Raw genomic sequence first — 25,470 nt, 5'->3', positions numbered from 1 at the left:
CTTAACCAACTTAAAAAAATAAACAAATAACCAGTGTCCAAAGAGTAATGAATCTGAACCCATAAATAAAGCATAGTGCCCAGCCTATGATGAGATCGTAAACTGCATGAATACAGATCCATGATGACAAAAAATCTGTATCTACTTGAAAACAAAAAATTTCAACAAAGCAGAGAATTATCCCATAAATACTACAGATGGGGGAAAAGGATTTAGTACTCTTTTTTTTTAATAAATAGAAATGATGTGGTATTATTAGAGGGCGGGCCTTGGTACACCAGTAAGGTTGCTCCATTGTGACTAAGTGGTCATGGGTTAGAGTCTGGAAATAGCATCTCTGCGAAAGCAGTGGTAAGTTTGCGTACATTATGACCCTCCCCAGACCCCGTAGTGGTGGAAGCCTCATGCACTAGGTACGCCATTTTAGAAAGCATGTGGTACTATCAAGTTATCAGACATACATTGACCAATCAACGTGAACAGTTCTCTCAGGATGCAAAATGGTGATTCGACCTCCTATCTGCTCCCACAGTGAATATGCTTGACCATCACCTACTGCATACATCTGCAGGAAAAAACCAAGGTGAAGCAACTAAGATTGGAAGAACTAAGGAAAGAAATTTTTTTGCTTTTTGACAAATAAACTGAAAAATAATTACAGTATGAGTAAAAAGCACCTACACTTCAACAGAAAGCTTCCTTTATAGTAAGTCATTAACTGTACTACATATATTTATGAAAATACAACAAATAATTATGGTTGGAAATTAATATTTAATGCCCAACATATAATTATGGTCGGAAATTAATATTTAACCCATCACTTTGATATACAACATATAATTATGGTTGAAAATTAATATTTAATGCCCCATCACTTTGATATACAACATATATTTATGGTTGAAAATTAATATTTAATTCCCACCACTTTGATCATCTATATAAGAAAATTCAGAACCAAGGGCCTACATGAGAAAAAAACTACATCTCATGATCAAGGTATTACATTAGGAACAGAGATGCCAGAGCAGCCCACCTTAAGCACGTACCCAAGCTGTTGGAGATTCTTTATCACTGAAAGAAGCATCAATGAAGAAGGATTCTTCTCCATACTTCCCAAGATCTGAGAATCGATGAAACAGGACACTATCAGAAGGCATAATTAGTTCAATATTTAAAAATTAATGGGGAAATGTGGTATTTTGAGCAAAATATCATTCACACTTAAATGTCCAGAGTGCTTCCAATTTTATGAAAATGATTGATGTTACACAGAATTTGACGAACTAATTCTTAGTCTACACCATCCTGACCTCAATATTATTTACTTGCTGTAAACACTACACAAAATATAATATTAAGAAAGTCTTGTTTTAACCAAAGTTGGTGGAAGAGAAGTTGTAACCTTACTTTTTGCCCTTATAGTATAACACACTTCTTTTCTCAATGAGAGTTGTTGAAGTATCGAGAATTGTTGTGAGGGGAATCTCGATTAGGGTATTCTCTATTAGGATATGAGAATACCCTAATCGAGATTCCCTTCACAACAATTCTCGATACTTCAACAAGAGTAAAATCCTGTCATTTCAAATGTGGACTTAAAAAGCATGCAAGAACATGAAAACTCTCTAGAATGACATAACGGTAAGTCAACATAACGGTAAGTCACTTTCAAATTACTTGAAAACTTTTTTTTACCCGACTTAAAGAACTTTTGGGAATAAGATAAGGGGCAATCAAAAGAAGATTACAATTTTCAATTCACCACTTTGGTTACAACAAGATGCGCCCATATAATATATGTTGCTAGATGACTAAAGATTGGAACTGGCAATTGCTTCTTAGCTGGTGGATTCAAGTCTGTGATGTGATCTCACTAGAGAAAGAATATAGTTTAGACTTTCTATTGTCCAAAGATGCTGCCAGAATAGAGAAAGATCGCCATCATCTGTGGATAGAATCTAGATTTCTCTTAATTTCTTAATAACTATCTATGGTTGGGACAAGGCTGCGTTGTTGTTATCTTAATAAATATCTATGACAAACAAATTATTTAAAGTGCCAATTTTTAAGCCTCTACGCAAAGGCCTTCAATCAGCCAAACTGAAGTAGTTGGGATCATGATTCGTAGTATTGGTCTCAGATCGGTGGATTCACCCAGATCGGATCGGTATCAGCCAAGGCCGATCCCGATTATTGACCACATTGATGTAGATCGAAACATGAAAGACCAAAACACTGTCCACGTGATCACAGCTCATACTTGACTTGTGTGGGGATGCTTTTTAGAAGATCTTGTGGGCCCATCAAGTGGAGAAAGATCCTATCCTAATGCTGCCAAAGTTTAGTTTCTATTTTCAGTTTTAGAAAGTTTATTTTATTTTATTTAGGTAGCTTCTAATTTTAGTTAGTTTCTATATCTGTTTCCTTGTTTGTTTAGAAGGCTGGATCCTATAAAGCCTTGGTAGTTTCTATTTTCTTACTTTCTATTTTGTAAGCTTGCCTAAGCTATAAAATTGGCACCCAATAAGAAGAGTCACCAATTGATTAATGAAATTTACAAGCAACGCTTGCCTCCAATTCTTAGAAAGAATTTGCCTTTCAACAGCTGAGATAGCTGTGGGTAAGAGACCTAAGGCTGAGATGCCTACCCCCCTCCTATCCCTATCCCCCTTTCTATCTATCCTTCTATTTTCCTTTTTTTGTTCTTCCAATCGACCCTTACTGTTGCGGCCATCTTGTGACTGCAATAAACTGCTTCTGGAGATCTCTTTGAAGACTTGAATCAATCCACAATCATCACCAAGTACTGCTGCTGCTGTTTACACGATCAGGTGAAGGACTGTTGCACCTGCGATCTCAGTCCTGCCCAGAATCTGCTGCAAACTTCAGACTTTAATAACTTCACAACCAGCCATTAGAATCGGCTGATATTTGGAGCACAAACCACCCTTGCCTAGGTCTTCACTCTACTTTGGAACCATTCCTGCTGCTGGTTTGGTCTTTATTCACTAAGTCACTAATTCTGATTTAGTTTCTATTTTGGTGTTCTGCTGCAACTATTATCGATCCTACTGTAGAGTGGTTCTTAGTTGAACTCCTTCTACATTACGCATATTTGTCAAGTTGTCGCCTAGGTGACCACCTTGGCATCCAGGTTCCTTGATAACTAGTGGCGCTTAGGCGGGCGTTTTGGTCGCCTTACGTCCAAGGCCTTGTGTCGCCTAGATGCCGTAACAACTATGATTGATCGATCTGATATCGATCCACTAGTACGACCTAAGTGGTAAAAAGGTCATAAAGGGGCATTTCCGTCCAATCCAGCTCAATTCAGGGCGATCCGGATTGGTATCAACTGAGACCGATCCCGATCCGATTACTGAGAACTAAAAGCATGGTTGGGATACACTCAGTTGGCTTGATTTTAGTTAGGTCATGAGTGTGCCAGATTCTATCAATCGAACAGTCTTACCTGAGGAAAAGTTGACGATTAAATTTTAATGATTAGGAATTTTATGACTGAATACAACTAACATCTTGTTGTAAGAATGGAAGAAAGGGGGAGGCAAATCTGAGGCAGCAATGGAGATAAACTTTAAATTAGTTATTCATCTTCTGAAGATATAAATACCAAGTTGAACAAAAGTGAAAGGCCAGTGAATTAGTGACATGCAACTCTAAAATAGTGACGAATTACAAAATATTGGAAAAGATAAATTCAAGACATTTAGGCATCCCAATGGAGAAAACATACAGCTGAGAGACAGTTTGTCACACATTCACTTTCATGCACACATTAAATCATCCAGGTCCTCGTATACAAATACAGCAGGGTAACTATGCCATCTATATCACATTTCCCAACACTCTGTTGTCCTGAAAATTCAATTTGAGTTAAACTGCATGATCTCATTGAGAAGGTCCAGTGCTATAATCCAGAAAGGAGACCTAAAGCAAGCAGGCACATGCCCATTATAATGAACAGCAAGATCCAATTCTCATTTCTGTCAGCTAGCAAGACTGGGTAGCTCTGAAGTTCACATAGAATTACAGAAAAATAAATAAGGAAGTCGTGCTACAATGATCCACTAATTCATGCTAAAAATATGTACATTAATTATAACAAAAAACTAAATCAACGAATTAGAATAAAAGAAAATAACAGAATCGTCTTTAGTAAATCAAGCAGTTGTAAAAAAGACTGTCCAACAATGAAATAGAAGAAAGAAGGATAGACCGAAAGAACCACTCACAACTGCCAATCTGGGAAAGCGAATCGCAATTCTGTCCTCCTTCCGCAACCGATCAAGACCACCCCGCTTGGCAAACCTCCGCAATAGCTTATGGGGTATGAATTTCAGATAACTACCGAACTTCAGTCCTACGCGAACTGACTTGCCAGACTCCCTTCCTGGCCTCAAAATAGACGTAATCGAAGTCTGCAACACTATCGACGCCACAATGAACAAAACGACAGAGAAAAAAATAGCACCGTAGAAGAAATAGGTTCCTCTGAATGAGAAAACCCTCCGAACACCTCGATGTGGAATAGATCGACCTCGCCATTGGCGATCAGACCGATGATCTCCCCCTTCTTCACCACGATTCCTATGGTACTCAGGATGAGTATTTCGTTTGAAACGAAACCTATCTCGAATCAAATGAAACCCTATATCACCACTGTCATCAGGTGGAGCAAGAATCTCCGTATTAGAGTTCCTCCCCATCTTCCGCTGCTCTTCGCCTCTTTCTTTATGAGTTGTGTTATATATATTTCTTCCTTAAAGTCCCTCTCCAGAACAGAAGAATCACTGTAAAGCATTAAAAATGGTGTCGGAACAAAGCTACATCAGAGAGAAGCGCCATGGGCGCCGAGACCGAACGCGAACGGTGTGTGTGTGTGTGTGAGACGAAGTTTCAGCAGAAGCGGAACTGAGTTCATAAGCATGAAGGAATAATTTCAAGATAATCGGCCGGCCATTTTCTTCTCCCCATTAGTTTTGATTTTACCAATTTAGGCGTAAAGATTGAATTAGACTTCATCCATCACAATGGGCATTATTGTCATTTTCTTATGAAATATTATCTCCTAGCAACTTTTAATAGATCCAGTGAAGTGCAATGACCCCCACCTGACAGCAACCCAACCTAAACAGCCATATCATATGAAGTTGATAGAAAACGTTGGACATTAATAACGTGAAAAAGTCAGAGTCACGAGTCACGCCCATAATCCCGATGCGGACCAAGCAACACAGCCGAAAGATCTCGAAACCCCACCACCGACCCCAACAGATCTCTTATTTGGATTGGGGCCAGCCATATATTAGTTATGAGCAAGGTTTTAAAACTCGGGATTCGACTAAGTTTCGACCAGTCAGAAAACGAATTTTTTTCGATTTCGATCATATCTCGGTCGAGACATGGGATTTTCTTCAAGCTAACTCGAACCTTGGTTTCGAGATCTATAAGTTATTTTTTTGCTCTGATTCATGTTGTATTACCTATTTTTTACATTTTAAACTCAACTCATGCATTAGTTTCACAAAGAAAACACTAAAAATATTACTTGTGATTTTGATCCAAGTTTGATACTGTATATTGTTATTGGACATGGTATCAAATAAGGTTTGACCGGAACATAACTCCTTCAATATAAATGAGATTTAAGTAATCTTGGATTTGTTAAAAAGCTTAGTTTTGATAGCTTTCTAATAAGTCCAAAATTGCTTAAATCTGATTTATATTGAAGAGTTATGTACCAGTCAAACTTAATTTGGTATGCGCGAATACTGTCAAAATCGCTCTGAATGAAAATATTTTTTTGGACATCAAAACAAATGAATATTTTACCGCACTTTTAGTTTTTAGCAATGTTTTACTATATTAAGATTTATGAAATTTTTAGATTTGAGAAAAAAAACTCAGCATTAAAAAGTTGAAAATTGCACCTACCATCGAAAATCCAAATTTTATTCTTGAGCTGGAGGTTGACTTTGTTTCCTTTTGGAATTTGACTTTTAAACTATTTTTATTGGATTCAAATAGGAGGTATTTACTTATTCATGATTAATATCTTAAGTAAATACAAAAACATTTACTTTAATGATATTAGGCATAACTAAGTGTCTGTCCTGATGTCTGGCCTGGTTTCTAACAGTTTATGCCATAAATACCTGTCTGTCCTATTTTCGAGCCAAGTTTCCCCTAGTTTCAATGGGCATATGTGTCGAAACCATCGAAACCCAGTCGAATCCAGGGATTTTATAAAATCTCCCTTCAACTCGTCTCGAAAACCTGGGAAACCGAGTTAACTCGATGGTTTCGATAGGTTTTGATCGAGTTTTTGTTCCATGGTTATGAACAAGGTATTTTGCATATTTGTTATGTTCCATTTGTTCTCATGGTTCTAAGTATCGGTATCAGTTCACCTATATCGGGTGATTGGTACCGATTTTGCACCTTGCTGATCCTAATACTGTGTCGATACTATATTCCTGACACAATACGAACAAGAGGTAAATCGATCAAAAAACCTATTTTTTAAAAGAGGATTAGGGGCAAATTTGTCTGATACGACCAATCCGATATCGTATCGATTTTCAAGTTGATTGGTACCAATTCCGATACTGTGCACTAAAACCATGCATGGTCTTGGACACTTTGGAGAAATGGTACTACAGAGTTATGGATATAGCCCACACTTTCTTTTTGGATATGCAATTTGCCCTTAGGTTTTTTTGCACTCTTACTTTATCAGCTTAGGCTCTCTTTGGTATGGTTTCAATTTCAAATTTTCATTGAATTTTTTAAATAAATTAACAAATGGATTTTTTTTACAATAAATTGAGATTATCTGGTTGTAAACATTAATAAGAATTTAATTTGGTAACTCTAATTTTTTAAATAGATTCCATCTATTCTTCTTCCTCTACTAAACAAGTAAGGAGTGTCAATTTAGAACTGAAATTGAAACCGGCCGTTTAAGATCGAAGCAATTAAGCTCGTTTTGGTTTCAAATGCTATAATCTCTTCTCAGTGTGGTTCGGTTCCATGACTAAAACCGTTGAACCAAACCAAATTAGTTATTTTTTAACACTATAAGGAACCAGGTAATTTTATATTCATTTTTTATATTTCCATCAATGTGGGTAATAGATTCTCTTCGTTTTTAATGTTGTAAAAAAAAATTGGTAGATTATGACCTTTAGGATTTTTTATTTATTTTTTGGTTGATGGAGATGTAAAAAATTAACCCAAACACTTAATATATGACACAAACCAAATAAGAAACTAAATAAGGAATTGAAACCAAACCAAGTTGGTTCGGTTTTGTTTTGGTTTTTGAATTTTGTATCTTCAACCGAACTGATTGATACCCTTACGAACAAGAATCGTTATCCTCTCCTGTTACAGCACAGTGCTGTAACGCATTATGTGGCGCTGCAAAGGCCATGTGGCACAGTGGCCCCCATATGGTGCACATGGCCTCTACAGCTACCGCATGATACGTTACAGCACCGTATTGTAACAGGAGAGGATAAAAATTCTACGAACAAACATCCAAGTCTCCCAACCCAATTTCATCTCTTCTTCTTCCTCTACCGAACAAGCATCCAAATCTCCCAACCCAAACCAAACACAATACGCATGAGCATAAGCATGAGCATGAGAGAGAAAGAGAGAAAGAGAGAAAGAGAGAGAGAGGTACCAAGTATACCAACTCCATTATGAAGTAGTATGGATTCCTTGCTTGAAAAAAGACCGAAATATTGGACTTTTACAACCCTTTTATGGATTCCCCTGTGCATTCCATGCTTTAAAATTTTGACAGGTTTTAGAAATTGAGGAAAAGAACTAAGAGCAAATCATATCCATCCAGGATACACAAATCAGGGATTTAAATGGATAGTCCAAATTCAATTCGCATCCATATTTGTTAAGGGATACGTTAAAGAATACTTTATCCAGTCCTGGAATATCTGGCGATGGCATTCAATTTGTTTTCAATCTATCACATCTCTATGCCAAACACAAATTGACTTGGAGCTGGACTTTAACCATATAATCCACCTTAAGGAAAATGTTCAAAATCCTAAAATTGGTCTCAAATTCAATTATGGATTTTGGGTCTATATATTCAATTAAATTATGTCCTTCTAAACATGATTTTGATTTTGAACCTAGAAATCATAATTAGAATCAGAATTAAAAATCCACATGAAAGGCTAAGCATAATTATGCTAACAACAATGGTCAAGGTTATTGGCTGACTTAAGGTTGTCAAAACCAAACCGAAATCGTTTACCAAAATCAAAAACAGAAATAGCGTAACAAAACCAAACCATGCTATTTACACCAAAACCATTTAATAAATAGTTTGATTTTGGTTTTAAATTTGAGACCATTTAGTTAAACGGTTATATAAATAATTAAAACCTTACGATTATTAAAAGAAAATATATAACAATAACCAATTCAATTTAATATTAAGTTTACATCTATTTCAGTAAAAAAAAAATTAAAAGAAAAAGAATTCATTTGAATAATTTTTTTTTAAAAAAAAAAAAACTAATAAAACCGTTTAAACTCATTTAAAACCAAAATTGTTCAAACCATTTACTAAACGGTTCTGCTCCGATTTTACTTAAAACATGTCTTGTATCGAACCGAACCATTTAACACCCTTAGGCAGATGTGACCCAATTGCTACATCAGCATAAGAAAAGTTGTGAGAACTAGTGGCAATTTTCCAAACCATTATGCAACTTCACTTTGATGGCAGGGACATATATACTTGAGTTGGGATAAGAGTTGGTTCCTGGCTTCAAAAATAAAGGTAGCAAAACCATCTCAACTACCAATTAAGGTTCAGCTACGTATCTCTGAACCTTCTGTTGTTAATATCTTGTTGGGTCCTCATAGATAATTGGATCATCATATTTCAATTTGTGGTTTACAAATATTCCAAACTAAAGGTATTAGGGTTCCACAGAGAACAAACATATCACTTAAGAAATGATCATTTCTTAACTCCCTGGACTTTAAACAATTTAGGCCCAAATCATTATTGCAAAAGTAGCAAGGGACAGAGGCCAAAAAAATTTGGCAGATGTGGTGAAGAACGACGTGCATGGATTAGGGTTCACAACAAGTATGGCTTCACATATAGTTGAACGGCAAACCAGAATCTGTGTAGTAAACACCATTTAGTTTGAATAAGGCTTAACTGAATTTAGTTGAGGGTGAGTTGGGTCGTATTAATGGGCAAAACCATTCTCTAATGTCTTGATTGTAACATGTTTCTATATTAAGCATGAATTTCCCCCCTTCTGCCCAAAAAGTTTGGGCTTTATAGCCTATATCTAATCCTTCAGCAAACAGACCATTGATGCTATAATGTGAAGTTCCTTGGTGGAGGCATGATGCTTACCAACTAATACAGCAGATTATAAATAGATAAATGTATAGCTATAACACTAATTTCTCACAGAAATGTAAAGACCTTTAACTGGTTAGTTTCCTTCAACTTTTTTTTTTTATTTTAAATTTGTTCTCTCATGGTTAGTGGTTCATTGTTATGGGTAATATCAGGTTTTTCCACCCAGCCACCTGGTAAAACCTTGCTGTTTCCACCCAGGACTGCATAAAGTTCACAAATTCAATGAATTTAGTTCACTAATTAGATCAGTCTTAGTCAGATAATGTGATTTATTGATCCTCGTATTTTTTATTCGACTCTAATTTAGGAGATGCAACTGGCTTGCATTCAATCTGTACAAAAATCATCTGTACTTGGAAAATTTTCAGAGCAACTACGTCCCTAGGTTCAGGTGATTTGCCAGTACCATTTAGCTTGGTTTGACTATTAGAAGTACAACTATGATCTCTCAACTGAATACCAAGTTCCAAGTTGGAATGCTTCAAGACTGAATTTTTACCTGTATATATGTTCTTCATACTCTTTTAAAATATATATTTGCCAAGAACAAGAATATTTTACCAGGGAAAGAAAGTAAGAGCACACAGAAACTCTCTTAACTAATAAGATAGAGTAGAAGCTACCACCGAAGATGGGAGAATCTGGGGATGAAGCCAACTAGTGTCACTGTTGGAATCTAGTGTTAACTAACACCTATCCCAGAATCGGAAATGGCTTGACAATGGAAGTGACAGATAACTGCAAGCTCTTTTCACTTAACAGGCCACAACACCTCGGTCATGTTGACTAAAATGATGTTTCTGATAGGAATGCATCAGAATTGGCAAGACACAGATAGAGTAGAGGTCATGAATATACACAATAAAAACTTTCCTACGGTGAAAAGCTTCAATCAACTAAACATAGCTACTAGTTCTGCATTTGAGTAACAACTCTCCTATGATGGAAAGCAATCAAAGAATCAATCAACTAAACAAAGCGACTAGTTTTGCATACGTACGTACTGCTGACTAGAAATTAGTAACAATGCATATTGTACATGTACTCATATAACTGTGTGTCTGCCTACACTGCAGTATATCTATCATATATTAGAGGTTCTTGACCTCCACATGTAAGCATAGTCTGCATAAAGTTCTGAGACTATACCCTCCAGTGTCATTCCTGTTCGGACATGCATCCAAGAGCACTAATGTAAGATAACTCACCCTTTCCACCGGTACAGCACTTGTGCTGCAATGGGTAATCCACCATAACCACAAAGTACTGGGGAGAATATGCAGATGAATTCAAGCCCAATAGGTTCAAGGCCAGATGCAGGAGTTTCAAATGCACAGAAGCACAAATTGATATTCTTTCCATTTGGGTTGGGTCCAAGGATATATGTCAAGAAGTAACTTTTCTATGATTGAGGCCAAGACTGCCTTGGCTATGATTCTTCAGTGGTTCACTTTTAAACTTTCATCTTCCTATGCTCATGCTTCTTCAGCCACAATATGCAGTACAAATCATCCAAAACATTTCCAATAAACACTTTAAGAATGTGATGATCAACCTGATTGATCATGTAAGAGTATGCAATTCCAAGAATTAATGCCATGTGTACAGAAGCACCTCCATCGTTTACAGATCATCCATGCCATGGAGATTGATTCTTCGGTATTTCACTAAGAACCGTCATTCTCCCATGCTTATGTTCCTTGTGTCAGAATAACTCTTCAGCCAAAAAGAAGCGTTTAATCATCCTATCTCATATCTAATAACATACTTCATGAATGTGATTATAAATCTCATTAAGCATGTATAAGTATGAATACCTCAAAGAGTATATGCAGTAGATATAATTCTGTATTCCTCATTCATGGGTCATCCATATCACGTCCATTCATAACATAATATGGAACCAAAAGTCCATCTAAAGATACCAATAATCCCCATCACACAATAAATATAAATAAGATACACAAGGGAAATACAAAACCTAAAAATTGAGGGATCATCCATCTAATCGATCCAATTCTTTCTCCCACTTGAGTCCAAACATCTGGCGTCCAAAAGGAACAATGAGATTATAACGGAAGACCTGCAATTTATCACCCAAAATTTTTTTTATCAGCTAATGGTATTATTTACTGATTCCATCCATCAAGATGCTTAAAAACCATAGTTGTCACAGCGTCTAGGCGAACCAAGGTGTTGGAGGGGGCCTGGACGCAAGGCAACCAAGGTGACACTAGTTGTCAAGGCGCCTGGATGCCAAGGCGGTCACCTAGACGACGCCTTGACAACTATGTTAAAAACGTTCTATAAAATGAACTGCAACATACAAGGGAGCACACATATGGTACAGTAGTGCCACCTTCAATTCTCTACCTTAAAACTAGCCTACCAGCGCACCAATCCAGACAACACAACTGGCAGATCAGCACAACTTGGATTGACAATCACCAACTAATGGAGTTTTTTCTCATTATCTGCTACCTTTTCCTTTCTGTACCATCAAAAACCTTTTCCCTCTTGGATTTGATTGACCAGGTTTACCAAAATACTACAAAGAAAATAAATTCCGACGATAATCCTTTCAAGAAGTGGCACACAGGAATGGACGACTGGTTGGATCTAGAGCTGGGTTACCTTACATATTTTGTATATATATAATTATGTCAAATGCTGAGAAACAGTTTTTGATGATACACCTAATGACTGACTAATGTAAGAGTAAAACCTGAATGGGTCTAATCCCAGACAGGATCAAATAAAAAATCTCCAAAGAACAAGAAAGAGAGCAATGGGAACTAAAATCATATGAGGGAACCAAGAGAACAATGGAACTAAAAATAAGTGAAACAAGAGAACAATGAGAACTAAAATAAGAGAAACAAGAGAACAATGAGAACTAAAAATAAGGGAAACAAGAGAACAATGAGAACTAAAAATAAGGGAAACAAGAGAACAACGGGAACTAAAAATGAGGGAACAATTTCCTTAGTTGAAGTAACAAATATAAAAAACCCACATATTTGTAACCTGTTGAAGCAGCAATGATCTTGATGTAATAATCTTCAAGAAATCGATGCGACAATCAGTTGAAAGAAATCCCAGCAGCTTGTAGCACTCTTAAACTCAATTACGATTTGCAATCAAGAACCGATGGAAGGGGCTGGGGGAAGGGAATGGCTATCTCAGCCTGGGCATCTCACCCAACCTATCTTAGGATTTTCACAAAGGCTAAAGCCAATATTTCATTAATCAAATTCGTGTTTAATACTGGCCTCACTCACAAACTTATATAGAAAACTCAAAAATAGACTTAGACACTAAAAAGGAAAGGCCTAACCCTATCCTTAACTAATAAGGTAACCTAAATTCACTAAGAAAGTGAAATAATAAAGAAAACAGACTTAAATTAGGACTCTAACTAAACTAATGAAGCAAATCCCGTTTTCCTACTTTCTACCCTTACTTTAGGCTCATTAAATTGGCCAATTACAAAATAAACCCATGGGATCAAAGTCCCAATACATATATGACCCAACCCAAAGCTTATTTTCACTAAAATAAGCCTCAAGTGACTTAATTACATTACTGACCTTATCATTGATTTCATGCAACTGCACCTTGAGAACCTCAGAGTCTTCAATCCATTTGGCATTATTTCCATTTAATCTGTCAGCTTGTGCTTTCTTCAGGGCCAACCGCCATTCATTGATTTTTCCTCGTATCTCCTTGTTAAGTTCAACCCACTCAGGTGCACATCCATTTTTTGAGAGTATCCTGTACAATGTGTCTTCCGCCGGGTCTGCATGAGGGTTAGAACTAAGATCGAGCGGTTTGCCTTTTCCTGGCAAGTTCTCAAACTGACCTTCTTCCATGGAATGCCATATTCTCTGCTCAACAACATTAATGATATCGGTTTCTGACCTGTCATAAAGAAGACAAATCATCATGGACAGAAAGCAGAAATTTTTTAAACACCTCCTAACAGGTTTCATTGAAGTGAATCACAAAAAGCAACAGATTAAATGAGTCAATCCCAAACACCATTTTTCAGTTCATACTTAGTTGTGTGGGTAAAGAACAAAGTATGCAACTATTGACCAATGTAAGTGCTCAATAACCTTGAGGTTATTACAGCCCGTAAACGACCCATCGATAGAATCCCGGGTTCATCTAACCACCTGATCTTGTTCTAACTTTGAGAGTAATTTCTTCTCTACAGAAGCCATTTGACCAGAAGTTGAACTGTTGAAGCCAATCAGCCTTGCTGATCTGAAGTTACAGGAATCTCTCTGACCACCTAAATTGTGATTCTTATAGTTTCTATTTTTTGTCCTATTCTGCCATCTCAGATCCAACCGTTGGATCTTCTTGGAATTTGGGGATTAGTTTTTGCAGGTTATCGGTAACCTACAACCAGCTTTGGGATTTGATCCGACTCCTTGATTGCCTTTTATTTAATTTCTCCTATTCTGGTTTACTCTAGTTTACTGTGATTCTGTCCTGTGAGTTTGGCTTTCTAAATCTGACTAACAGGCTATAGAAACACATCAGTTGGTATCAGAGCTCATGGCTAGCAGTGAACCATAGTCTTTTAATCCGGCTAGCCTTCAAGAATCCTTAAACCAGCTCATTGATGTGATCAGAAAGCTAACCCACCACATGGCTGCTATAGAACAGCAGCATATTGAATTATTGATCTTATGCGTGGAAATTCTGCACCATATAGGGCTGATGAAGAGGCATAAGTACAGTCCACCGCCAACAATAATCAGATTTTTTTGGAGAGGAGCACAGAGGATCCCCACACTGCAACCATCCTTTGAGGACCATATCCGTGCATACTTTGGAACTGGTACACCTAACCAACGAATTGATGGACTCTCATAAAGTGAAGTAGGAGTTGAAAGAGTACAGTGGTAAGCACGACCCTCAGGTATTTTATGATTGGCTTTCTTGTTTAGATGACTACTTTGATTGGTATGACCTGACAGAACCTGATGCAGGTTCACTCTCATGGATCGACCCGTACCCATTTGACAACCCAAACCAAGATGAACCGGGTCCCAACCCTGTTCTGGTTCAGTAGGATATTTAGGATTTATTTTATTTGGGAAAGATATGTAATCTTTTATTTTGAGTAGCTATTAGACATGTAAGGAAATTTCCAAGTTGAGTTTTATTGAGTTTCTATTTTAGTTAGTCTAAGTTTTAAGAAGAAATTAGGAGTCTTTATTTATTTTTATTTTTATTTTTTTAAGTATTATAAATACATGTGTAACCAATGATTGAAGCAGACTGAAAAGATGAATTGATAACAGATATGCCTACGTGGCGTGTGGTGTTTGTGTGAGCTTCCTCCCCCCCCCTTCTTCTGCGATCTCCCTCTCTCATATCCCTTCTTCCTATCTGCAATTTCTTTTAATGTTCTTTCTCTCTTTCAGGCGGTAACAGCAGACCCTCTCTCCCTCCCTCTTCTTCTTCTTCCTTTCTTCCATCATCTTCATACATATCAGTCATCTTCTCATTCCAGATACAGTTTCCCCTGCTGTTCTGTTTTCTGGGCAACACTATCAGCCCTATTTAGCTGGTTCGATCTTTGGAGCTTCACTCTTTCAATTTCAGAATTTAAGAGTTACATTCCTACCCTTAGAAGATCATAACCCTGCTGCCTCAGTCCCAAAAGGCTTCTCTGTGGAGAGTTTCATACCAGAAACCAAACCCAAGACTGCAACTACCACCTGGGAATACTTATCGAGCTTGGGTTGTCTTCTTTCCTCTCCGATTGAACCATTGAAGGTTAGCATTCAGTAGGAGTCCTCATTACCGACATTTTCTTTCAGTTTCTGGTCCATCAAAGCCTTCCTGAGAGAGCTCTCCCGCCATCATTCCTCTTTCCCTTTCCACTGTTCTGTTTCCAGAGGTAGGAGACGACCTCTCACCCTCTTTCCCTTTATCTTTTCATATCCTTTCTTTTAATTTTGTTCCAAGTCTAACCCTCATTAATAAATGCAATTCCTACTTAGCGAGTTAGCGTCCTATCCTATTGAGCTATCAATACCACCTCAAATTCTGATTATTTACAATGCTGCCACTTCCCCTTGCAACTATAGAATATTTACAATATTGCCATTTCTTTAGTTGTGGCACCGTGGGTTTTTTGGATGGGCCATAAGTGATTTAATAAGGGTTAACCCAACCCAGATTGCACCAGAACCAAGGAAACTAAAACTAGCACAAGCCAAGCTAGGACCAGACTAGGAAAATTGAATCATGAAAGGAAGTTGCAACAAAGAGGTACAGCCTCTACCACTTGGGGTGAGATGGAGGAGGTATTTAAGAACAATTACCTTCCTTTGACTTTCAGAACCCAACTGCACGTCCAGCTCATACGTCGCGGCAAGGGTGCACTACCGATGGCAGGACTATATGCAACAATTTGACGCCCTTGTTTCATGAATGGGAGTAAAAGAAGAGGATGTCCAGCTGATATCCTGATTCAAACTAGGATTGAGGCCGGAAATCTGAAAGGAGATTGGGTAACATATATCTACGACCTCCAGGACTGTCTTCAGAAAGCTCTACGAACAGAGTGAGTTACTAAACCCTCCTGTGAGAATTTGGTTTCAAACAGGAGAGGACAGAAGAAAGTCTACAGTCAGTGTTGTCTCAGATAAGCCCACAGGTCACAGTACTACCACTACTACCCCTACAGGATGACCATTTGGTACTGCTACGGCTACCGACAACAAAGGGAAGGCACCTATGGACAATAGCCCCAACACTAAGCACTTTAGTTGTCAGGAGTATGGACATGTTGTAAAGTTCTATCCTGTGCGACAAAAATTAAATGCAGTGGTTAATAATGCCGTTGAGGAAGATGATGCAGCAGAAGTGACCAAGCCATACCCACTTGATGATGATGGTGCTGACTATGGTTATGTAGGTTGTTGAGATATGTCTCAACATGACACTACCATGGAGGTTGATATGGAGGAATTTGAGTATACTGTTATGAAGGACTTTGTGAACGCAACTTTCACGTCTTTAGTTGATCCTGAGGTGGAGAATATCAATTGTGATTCCATACAAGTTCTTCAAGGAGTGAGAGCCATGCCTTGAGGATTTCATTCCTAACTACTGTGAGTGGCCAGAATACCGTTTTGGGCTGAAACTGGACATGCATGGATGCACCATACCAAGCGAATCCCTAGACTTATCAAAACTCGAGGCGATTTTTTTCAATCCTTGGAGAGTTGATGCAAAGCTCAAGCAATGTATGCATAGGAAGAAGAGAGGACAGACTTAGAACAACTGAACCAGGCTTAGTGCTGTCCTACAGTTCTGGTTCTGAACTCTAACCAGTCCCTGGGTCAGATCAGAACTGGGTTCTTTTGATCAACTACAACGTAGGACCCTTAGTTCACTAGCAACTAAAGATTCTGCTGAGAAGATTTGATGGAGGTTGTTTCTAGAAGTGTTTCTATTTTGTTCTATTAGTTCCTTAGTTAAGAAGCATTGTATTAGTTAGTAGTTTCTACTTTTGGGACTTCCAATTTAGTTAGACTTCTAGAATCTCTCTCTACTAAGAGTTTCAACAGAGTTACTAGTTCATGAGTTAATATTTTCATTCTTTGGGTCTCGCAATGGCTCTATGTGTAATATTCCTATGTATTATTTTGGAGATTTATAATTCTTCAGTTTTTACCGGGTAGAATTCCAATGAGTTAGCTCCATAAGAACCATGAAGTCTTAGCCTTTCAATCCAAAAAGAATTACTTAGGACTCGGATTTATAGGCCATTCTGGTAGTTCGTGGCTTTAGCCATTGGTTTACCCAGTTTTTCTCCTAAACTTCGAAAAGGAGAGAAGCAAGGTACGAAGTAACTGACTGGCCAATGCATGCAGAAAATAGGAGAAACCTCTCTCTCCCGGCTGGATGGATGGGAATGCTTAAAACATTGCCCTATCCTATTTTTCTTTTGCTAGGACCATGGCTAAAAAGCCTACTTTCTTACGATTACGAGGTTCATTCGAATGTGAGATCCAATCTTGGAAATACAAAAAGCCTGCTTCTACAACTACTCGTGCACGGACTTGAATGCACTCCCTTGAAGCGAAGCACAAAACGGACTTTGCACTGCCAAGAAGCACAAGCAAGAAGACATAATATGTGAGCCTGGCCATGCTTTCATAAGTCTAAATATCAGGGTTTGTTATAGTCTCTCCTGTGATACTGAGTGGAAGGGCCGTTGCTCAATGGATAAAAGTTACTCTAGGGATAACAGGCTGATCTTCTTCAAGAGTTCACATCAACAGGAAGGTTTGGCACCTCGATGTCGGCTCTTCGTGAGGAATTTCTCACACAAGTATTCAATTGGTTCAGACTTGTTTAGTAGTGAATTGGGACCAAAGCAAAATTTTCTCCTCTTTTATAAAAGAAGAGGAGGAGGTTTGTGCTTCCTTTGTTCAAGTAAGGGTAAATGGTCTTATTCATCTTCAAAATTCAAAAAGATCCTTTGCGAGTTTGAATTCGTTCTTTCTTTTTTCTTTTTTCTTTTTAATTTATTGGAAGGTATTTAGGAACAGATGGAACGCTTTCTACTTCAGGAACAAAAAAAAAAATGAGCACTCTTAAGAGTCATGTCATATAGGCCCGTCGAACATCCAATTGCTTCGATTTGAATTATCCAAAAAAAATTCTTCTTATCTATTTTGATAAGAAAGACGTGAATTCTGCGGTATCATCAAGCTCATTTGGAAGATAGCCTCAAAGCAGAAAAGTATCTGGGTTGACTGGTTATATTTAGGTCTTCTTCGCCAGGACTCTATTTGGACTGCTTCAGCCTTATCCGATGCCTCTTGGGTCTAGCGTAAGATCCTTGCTAGTTGTCATCTGGTCCTCCAAGTCATTCGCTCCAGTATTGATGATGGGCTTTCCTCCTACTTGTGGTTGGACCACTGGCACCCCATGGGAATTCTTCTCCACTTGGTCACTCCGAGAACCATTTATGCTTCGGGTCTCAACAGGCTTTCCTTAGTGGCTGACATCATTGATCAAGTTGGCTGGGCTCCCCCCCCCCTCCTCCTCTTCCACCTCCCTTGGTCTCATCTGGAATGAGCTGCATACCATTACCAGAAGGCCTGCATCTAGAGGTGACTGTGTTACTTGGAAGACCAACAATTCTTGCTCCTTCTCATCCAAGGCTGCCTGGAATCTCATCCGGCTGAATGGCCCTTTGGCGCAAGCTTCTCTGGCTCAAGCATCACATCCCTCATCACTGCTTCATTGCCTGGAGAATCTTCAACAATTGCCTCCCAACTCAGGCTTTCCTTCGCTCTAGACAGATCTTAGTCTCTCCTGCTTGCTGCCTCTGCTGGAACAATATTGAAGACTTAGATCATCTTTACTTTGAATGCCCTACTGCTGCTGCCATCTGGAAAGGAATCTTATCCAAGTGCTGGCCTTCCTGCAGAAGAATCCTCCCTTTCTCAAGGGAATGGATCTGGATTGACATGACCTTTGCTAGCCACTCTATTTGCGACTCAGTAGGCAAATTAGCTTTTTGTGCAACTCTCAACCACATTTGGATGGAGCGCAATATCAAGAAATGGACCTCCAACTCTCGCTCATATCAGAAGATTTGGGATTCTATTTCCTTTGAAATTAAAGCAAAGTTATCGCTAGCTCTTTCTTCTTGTTGTTCTGAGACCCCAAGGTACAGGCTCATTGTTGATTCCTGGGGCCTATCAAATGTTTCTTTTGTTGCTTCTGCTAGCCTCTAGCTAAGCTAGGGCCTGGCTTTTTATTTTTCCTTCTTCCCCTCGGGGCCCCCTGTTTCCCTTTTCCCTTTTGGTAATTAAATTCTTATTCACCCAAAAAAAAGAAAGCGTTTTTTGTTCAGTTTGGGTGGATTCCTAGCTTTTATCTCATAGCATGACATAAGGAAGCAGTTCTTATTGTATCAGCCCAAAACCTCGCCAATTGACCTTATGGTGCTTCTTCTACCAGTGGCAAGCAAGGGTGTCAATGTGTACCGAGTACCAATTCGAAACCGTTTTCGTACTGAATTATCTATACCGATTCGTACCGAATAAATTCGGTATGGTATTGGTATGAGAAACCTGTACCGAGTCGGTATTCAATACGGTATCGATATGGACATAATACAGAAAATACACCATACCAAACAGAGACTGTACCGAATAACACCGAATCGATTCAATACGGTATCGGTAGGGGGTATACATGGTGTACCATACCAAAACCATACCGGTATCCCGAACCCGTACCAATTCACATCCTTAGTGGCAGGCAGGCGACTAACGCGTAAGAACCTGCCCTTTTTCCATGATTGGATTCCATATTCGAATGAACCTCGTAATCGTAAGAAAGTAGGTTTTTTAGCTATGATGGCGCTTATCCCCCATCGTCTCACTGGCCGACCTTGACCCCTTTTTTGGCAAACAGGTTTGGGGGTGTTATTGAAACCATTGAATTCAGATTATGGTAAAGTAGCTCCTGGGTGAGGAACTACTTCCATCGAACTCCCATTTTATAGCTGCTGCACAGCTCCTTATTTATGTGGGAGCCATAAATGTCTTGATCATATTTGCTGTGATGTTCATGAATGGTTCAGAATATTCCTATTTGGATTGTAGTCACTACTTATTATATATCAAGACGAGGAGAGACAGCTCCTACAATTTTGGCAGCTTAACAAATTGTGTTCTCTTCAGTGGTTAAACTGAACCGCTCCTGTGGTGAAGCAGAAGCCTCTCTTGGTGGTGAAGTCAATTCAGGCAAGTAGTGGTGAAGCCCAGGTCACATCCCATCCTTTCCTTCTATTATGGTTTTTTAGCTCTGTTTTCTCGGCAAACCAGTAAGTTCTCTGCGTGGCCTGTTAGTATTCTACTAAGTTTGATTCTGAGATTGGTTTGTTTCTTATCTAGAATTTTGGACTATATTATTTTTTATGTCTACAAGATTACTCTCAAGTCTCAATTCAGACCCTGTTTTTTTCTGTTAAGAAGGCCTGCAAGTGCAATACCCAGTTTCTTTAGTTTATAGAGTGCAAAGACCTGCCATAACAGCAGATCTAACCACCTGATCTGGTCCAAACTTTGAGAGTAATTTCTAAGCTCTATTTGACCAGACGTTGAAGTCAATCAGCCTTGCTAATCTGAAGTTACAGGAATCTCTCTGATCTTCTAAATTTGTGAATCTTCTAGTTTCTATTTTCTCTTATTCTGCCATCTCAGATCCAACCATTGGATCTTCTTGGGATTTGGGAATTAGTTTCTGCAGGTTATCGGAAACCTAAGACCAGCTTTGGGATTTGATCCAACTCCTTGATTGCCTTTTGTTTAATTTATCCTAATTTTGGTCTACTAGTTCGCTGCAATTCAGTGAGCCTGGCTTTCTAAATCTGACTAACGGGTCATAGAAACGCATCATTTCTTTCTCTATCCTTTTCACTATCAGCGCATCATTTCTTTCTCTTTCCTTTTCCCTATCAGATTCCTTAAATCATAGAACCCAAAATTCCCCATCCATACCCCAACGATTAACTTACACTCAATTTTACATCATATCACTTAGTAGCAGCACTCAGTTGTCCTTGTTCAAGTGAATCCAAAACCACAAGGACCAAATTCAATTAGAGAATGAAGAAGAAAAAAAAACTTAGCATATCATTAACGGTTGTTTGCTTAGAGAAGAGACCTATCTTTCATGCCTTGTCCACTAAAGAAATCTTTTCACCTGCCTACATCCTCTCAACACCCCAGTGAATAAGAACATGTTCATCGTGATTCAAGGGTAGTTAGAATCACCCCTTGGTAGAATAGGCACGTACGGCAATATCAGTACTTCAAACCTCACATAAGTACACAATCAGAAGCTCAGAGAAGCTGCTCTTCCAACAATAGTGGGCCTTATTAATGACCAAAAAATGCTCAAACAAATTTTTGAACAATTTTTTTTTGAGGGTGGAAGTGGTTAAGTGTGGCATCAACAAGACAGTAGATACTGCCAACCACCCAAAGACGGAAGAAAAAGGAATACAACTAAAACATCTTTTGTCTCTACCCATTTGTCCTTTTCTCTCTCGGCTCTTATAGATAAAATCTTAGTGAACTACTCTTCCATAAATGAAGGTCTTGAGGCATGAATTTTTTTTTCTGTCTTCTTTTCAAAATATAATAATAAATAAACGTAATGGTATTGAGGACATGCTGTAACTAACTGACATGAGCCATGTTCTCTGGTGCAGTGCCTCAAGAAGTCGGATATTTATCCTTGTTGCCAATTTCAGGGTCTTTGCTATGGTCCAGCCACTTTTTTAACATCCCTCCCATTTTACATGGCATATTACAAAAATAAGTAGAAGGAAACACATAGGTAGGTACATAACATTATAGCCAATTCTAGAAAAAAATAAAAGTCATATCTTACAGTCATTTTACAAGAAGTTACAAATCATATTTAGTATTAGTAACCAAAAATTGTTTTTAACAAACTACAACAAAAACCAAGTAGAAATCACAATTACTATTACAAGAAAATATAAATAGATATGCAAAAAGCCTAAGGGTGTCAATCGGTATGGTTTTGGTTCGGTGTAGAAGACAGAAAGGAGAAACCAAAATCGCACAGTAATGAGAACATGAATGCATTTCTAACACCAAAACCATACTAAACTGGTTCGGGTTCGGTACGGTTTTTATTTGGTTTCATAAACGGTTCCTTATTCGGTTTTAATAAGCAATGGTCGATACGGTTTTTATTCGCTTTGAAAATCCGGATATTGAGATGCATCATATATACATGTGTATTATTATTAAATTAACCATCCGAATCCAGATACTAAAATATATATATATAATATATGAGATACATATATAATATATACTGAGATAAATAATATATAATTATTATACATTTTGTATTCTTGGTTCAGTTCGGGAAGAGGTAATGCAGTACGGTTTGGTTTGTACAGAACGGTTTTACTTTTGATACCGAGACCGTAACGTACCAAGGAAGATTCCTTTTCTATATACCTAAAACGTACCGATCCTTCTTTGGTTCGATTCGGTACGGTTTTAAACAGTCAGTTTCGGTTCCAAAATGACACCCTTAAAAGAGCCATTGGTGCATCATCGTGTTTAGCAATCACGTGATATGCAAGTATCAATTAACTTCTGAAGTAGAATCACATAAATCGAACTGGAAGCACACAATTTAAAGAAGGGCTTACATGATCTGGTGGTTGATTGATATTGGATCCATATACTCACAAAAATACATATCCAGTCTATCTAAAGAGTGCAAAGAACATGTTACATGCTTCAATTAAAAACCTACAACTAACTTTTAGATTCTCTACTGCCGACTGGTAACAAATTACTAATAATGACATTCATAAATTTGTTTTAGTATTGTTACAAAAGGGGAAACGAAATCCGTCACATATATTCAAACTTAATTAGATCAATACGTTCCCATCGAACTAAAAGCCTATTAATTTCATTTTTTTTTTTAAATAATGTAGTCAAAATTTATAACCAGACAAAGATAGAGTTACATAAAAATCAAAATTTACAGTAAGGAGGACGGTACCCATCAAAATTTGAGCAGCACCATAGAATTTTCTCAATTTCAATCTTTATAACTTGTAAACAAGTTGCCGACAATTGTCCTCATGGATAATTCTATAAACTCATCAATAAATTAATCACCAATTACCTAGAAATTAATTCCGAGTTCAGCAACTCGGGCAACTGCCGTACCTGGAATTCTGGAAACGTATGCACGTCCCAGACTCCCAGTTGCTTCTATTCGCAGAGATAAGTGTTCAAAATTCTGCAGAACCTCAAAGAAAGCAGGACAGTACCCCCTCCAAAACTTTTACAAAAAAAAACAGAAACCCTCGAGTTCTACTTGAATAGGTAGATACAAGCAATCCAATACCATGTGAAGTTGGCCACTAGAGGTAGCAAGATCAAGTCTATCCCCCAAAGAAATCCTTCCGTGAGAAAACAATGATTTCAGTCTTAAATTACGATGAAAACCCCAATCGAAAACGGCGATAGAGCAGATGAAGAAATAGAAAAGACAAACCTGACGTTGTTTCGTTGGCCACGGAGTTCAGGAGGGAGTTTACGATCGTTGACGACGTCTATAACGGCGGATAGACGGTCGGCGAGCTTGAGCTTCTTCTCAGGCTTGGACGAGGAGGATTGGGGGTCGTCCGGGTCGGCGCGCGAAGAAGCCAATCTGGGTCTATTTGGTCTGGGCCCAACCAGATCGACGAGGTGAAATAGAGCAGCGACGTGCGACGAAAAAGGAAATGGCGATGGCAGCGCTCCTGCTTCTGCGATCGAGGTCGCAACCCGCAGAGCCATGGCTGCTTGGCCGGAACCAACCGCGCTCGGCCTGGACCCTTGGGCATGGAATTGGTGGTAAACTGGTAATCATCTCGCCGACTTAAAAGGCATTCAACGTAGCGTTCTGCGGCTTTGCCGTGTCGACGTCACAGTATAAATTATACGGATTTTAATCTTCTCCCCATTTTCAGATCTATTATTTCTTGTTATTTCCACCCTTAGAGTGTGACATGTGGCAACATTCCATCTAACGGCTATAAATCACTTTTTTTATTTTAGTTGACACTTAACCCTGGTTACACCAACCACAAGCCTAACCCGGGTCAGTGTAACCCAACCAACCCTAAACCCATGGTTAAGTCAAAATTCAAAATTGAAAACCCTATTATTCTTCTTTTTACCACGCTCTTTCTCTCTCCTGCCTCATTCACACGAACAGACAACCTCACCATTAAAGCTCGCCCCTAACCTCACCGAAGACGACAACGAGGACCAGAGAAGTTGCTTGACTCGAGAAGGAGAACCTGAGATCTCTCACAGGAAGCAACCTCCGGCGCAAGAGGACATCTGTGCCGCTACCTCTCTTCCCTGTCTCAGACGCGAAGGCTGTTAGATCGAGTGCAGGAGAAGGCCGTTAGATCCGAACACCTCTGCAACCTACGGTGTCGGAGCAATCAAAGCAGGTGTAGAAGGGTTTTCAAGATCCACTCTCCTACATCTCCACTCCTCCCCAACCTCTCACCCCCTGCGAAGCTCCACCCCTCTGCAACTTCAGGCCACGAAGGAGATCTCATTGTCGCCCCCATCCGCCGTGTGAAGCCGCCGGATCCGTCGAGGAGAACTGGAGTTGCAGTCGTGGGCATCTCGCCATAACAGGTACTGCTCCTACTGCTCCCTTTCTCTGTGCTACAGTTGAAACCCGATGTGTATGAAGAACTGGTCAGAACCATCCAAACAATACAGTTTTTTGGTTGGACCAATCAAATCAAATGTTAGAACCGTTCAGTCATGGTTAGAGCATGATAACTATTTAAATATATGGTTTGGAATGTTTCATAATAAAGGATTATATTTCTTGTTCATTGATTCATGGGCCACTAATTAGTCCCTGTATTGATAATTATTATTTTTTTATAGTTAAAAAAAATTATTAAAGAAAAAGGTAAATTACAATCTGTAGAAAATACACTGATCAACATCCTTTTTTACAATAGCACACAGTTCCTCAGGGGACTCTGAAGAATTAAAAACAGTTTCATTCATTCTCAAATCCATAGAAGCTATGAAGTCAGCCGGTTGATTCGTCTCTTGTCAATTTTTGAAATGAAAGTATCCAAGTTGTCGCCAAGTTAAAGCTCACCAAAAATGGGTTATTATAGTTGTTTCATGCATACTGATTCAAACCTACACAAATGATGCATCCTATTATATCCATGACACAGCAGTAGCACGTTAGAAATTAGAGAAGAAATTATGAGTCTCCAAATTTCCCAACCTACCAAAACCAGAGCAATTCAGCCACATCATTGGGAATGTGAGGTCTATATGACCTTGTAATGTCTGCTATATTAGTACAGCAGAAAGAATGATTGAAGCAGAACACAACATAATTAGTGGGAGAATGCTTATTCTAAGAGCATC

General features: G+C 38.5%; 2 protein-coding genes across 3 annotated transcripts in view; both read right to left on the bottom strand.

Moving 5' to 3' along the window:
* LOC122650553 overlaps positions 1–4,794 on the bottom strand; it is a 31,641-nt gene extending 26,847 nt beyond the window's left edge. The window contains exons 1-3 of one of the 2 annotated variants that reach the window (XM_043843956.1): positions 4,257–4,794; positions 1,040–1,126; positions 462–565 (exon numbers count right to left, since the gene is read on the bottom strand). In XM_043843956.1, coding sequence (XP_043699891.1) covers positions 462–565; positions 1,040–1,126; positions 4,257–4,730 — 665 coding nt within the window. In that variant the 5' untranslated portion in view covers positions 4,731–4,794. The remainder of the gene's footprint in view (positions 1–461; positions 566–1,039; positions 1,127–4,256) is intronic. The other variant, XM_043843957.1, reaches the window with a different exon arrangement.
* A 6,485-nt stretch (positions 4,795–11,279) lies between these two features.
* On the bottom strand, positions 11,280–23,921 carry LOC122652838 (dnaJ homolog subfamily C member 28-like). Its single transcript, XM_043846714.1, has 3 exons — positions 23,564–23,921; positions 13,036–13,366; positions 11,280–11,528 (listed from the first exon to the last, which is right to left on the bottom strand). The coding sequence occupies exons 1-3, from the start codon at positions 23,845–23,847 to the stop codon at positions 11,442–11,444; spliced, it is 702 nt and encodes a 233-aa protein (XP_043702649.1). The 5' UTR covers positions 23,848–23,921; the 3' UTR covers positions 11,280–11,441.
* Positions 23,922–25,470: the final 1,549 nt, after the last annotated feature.

Source organism: Telopea speciosissima, chromosome 2 (genome assembly GCF_018873765.1).
Source record: "Telopea speciosissima isolate NSW1024214 ecotype Mountain lineage chromosome 2, Tspe_v1, whole genome shotgun sequence".
NCBI lineage: Eukaryota > Viridiplantae > Streptophyta > Magnoliopsida > Proteales > Proteaceae > Telopea > Telopea speciosissima.
This window is presented reverse-complemented; position numbering and strand designations above follow the sequence as displayed.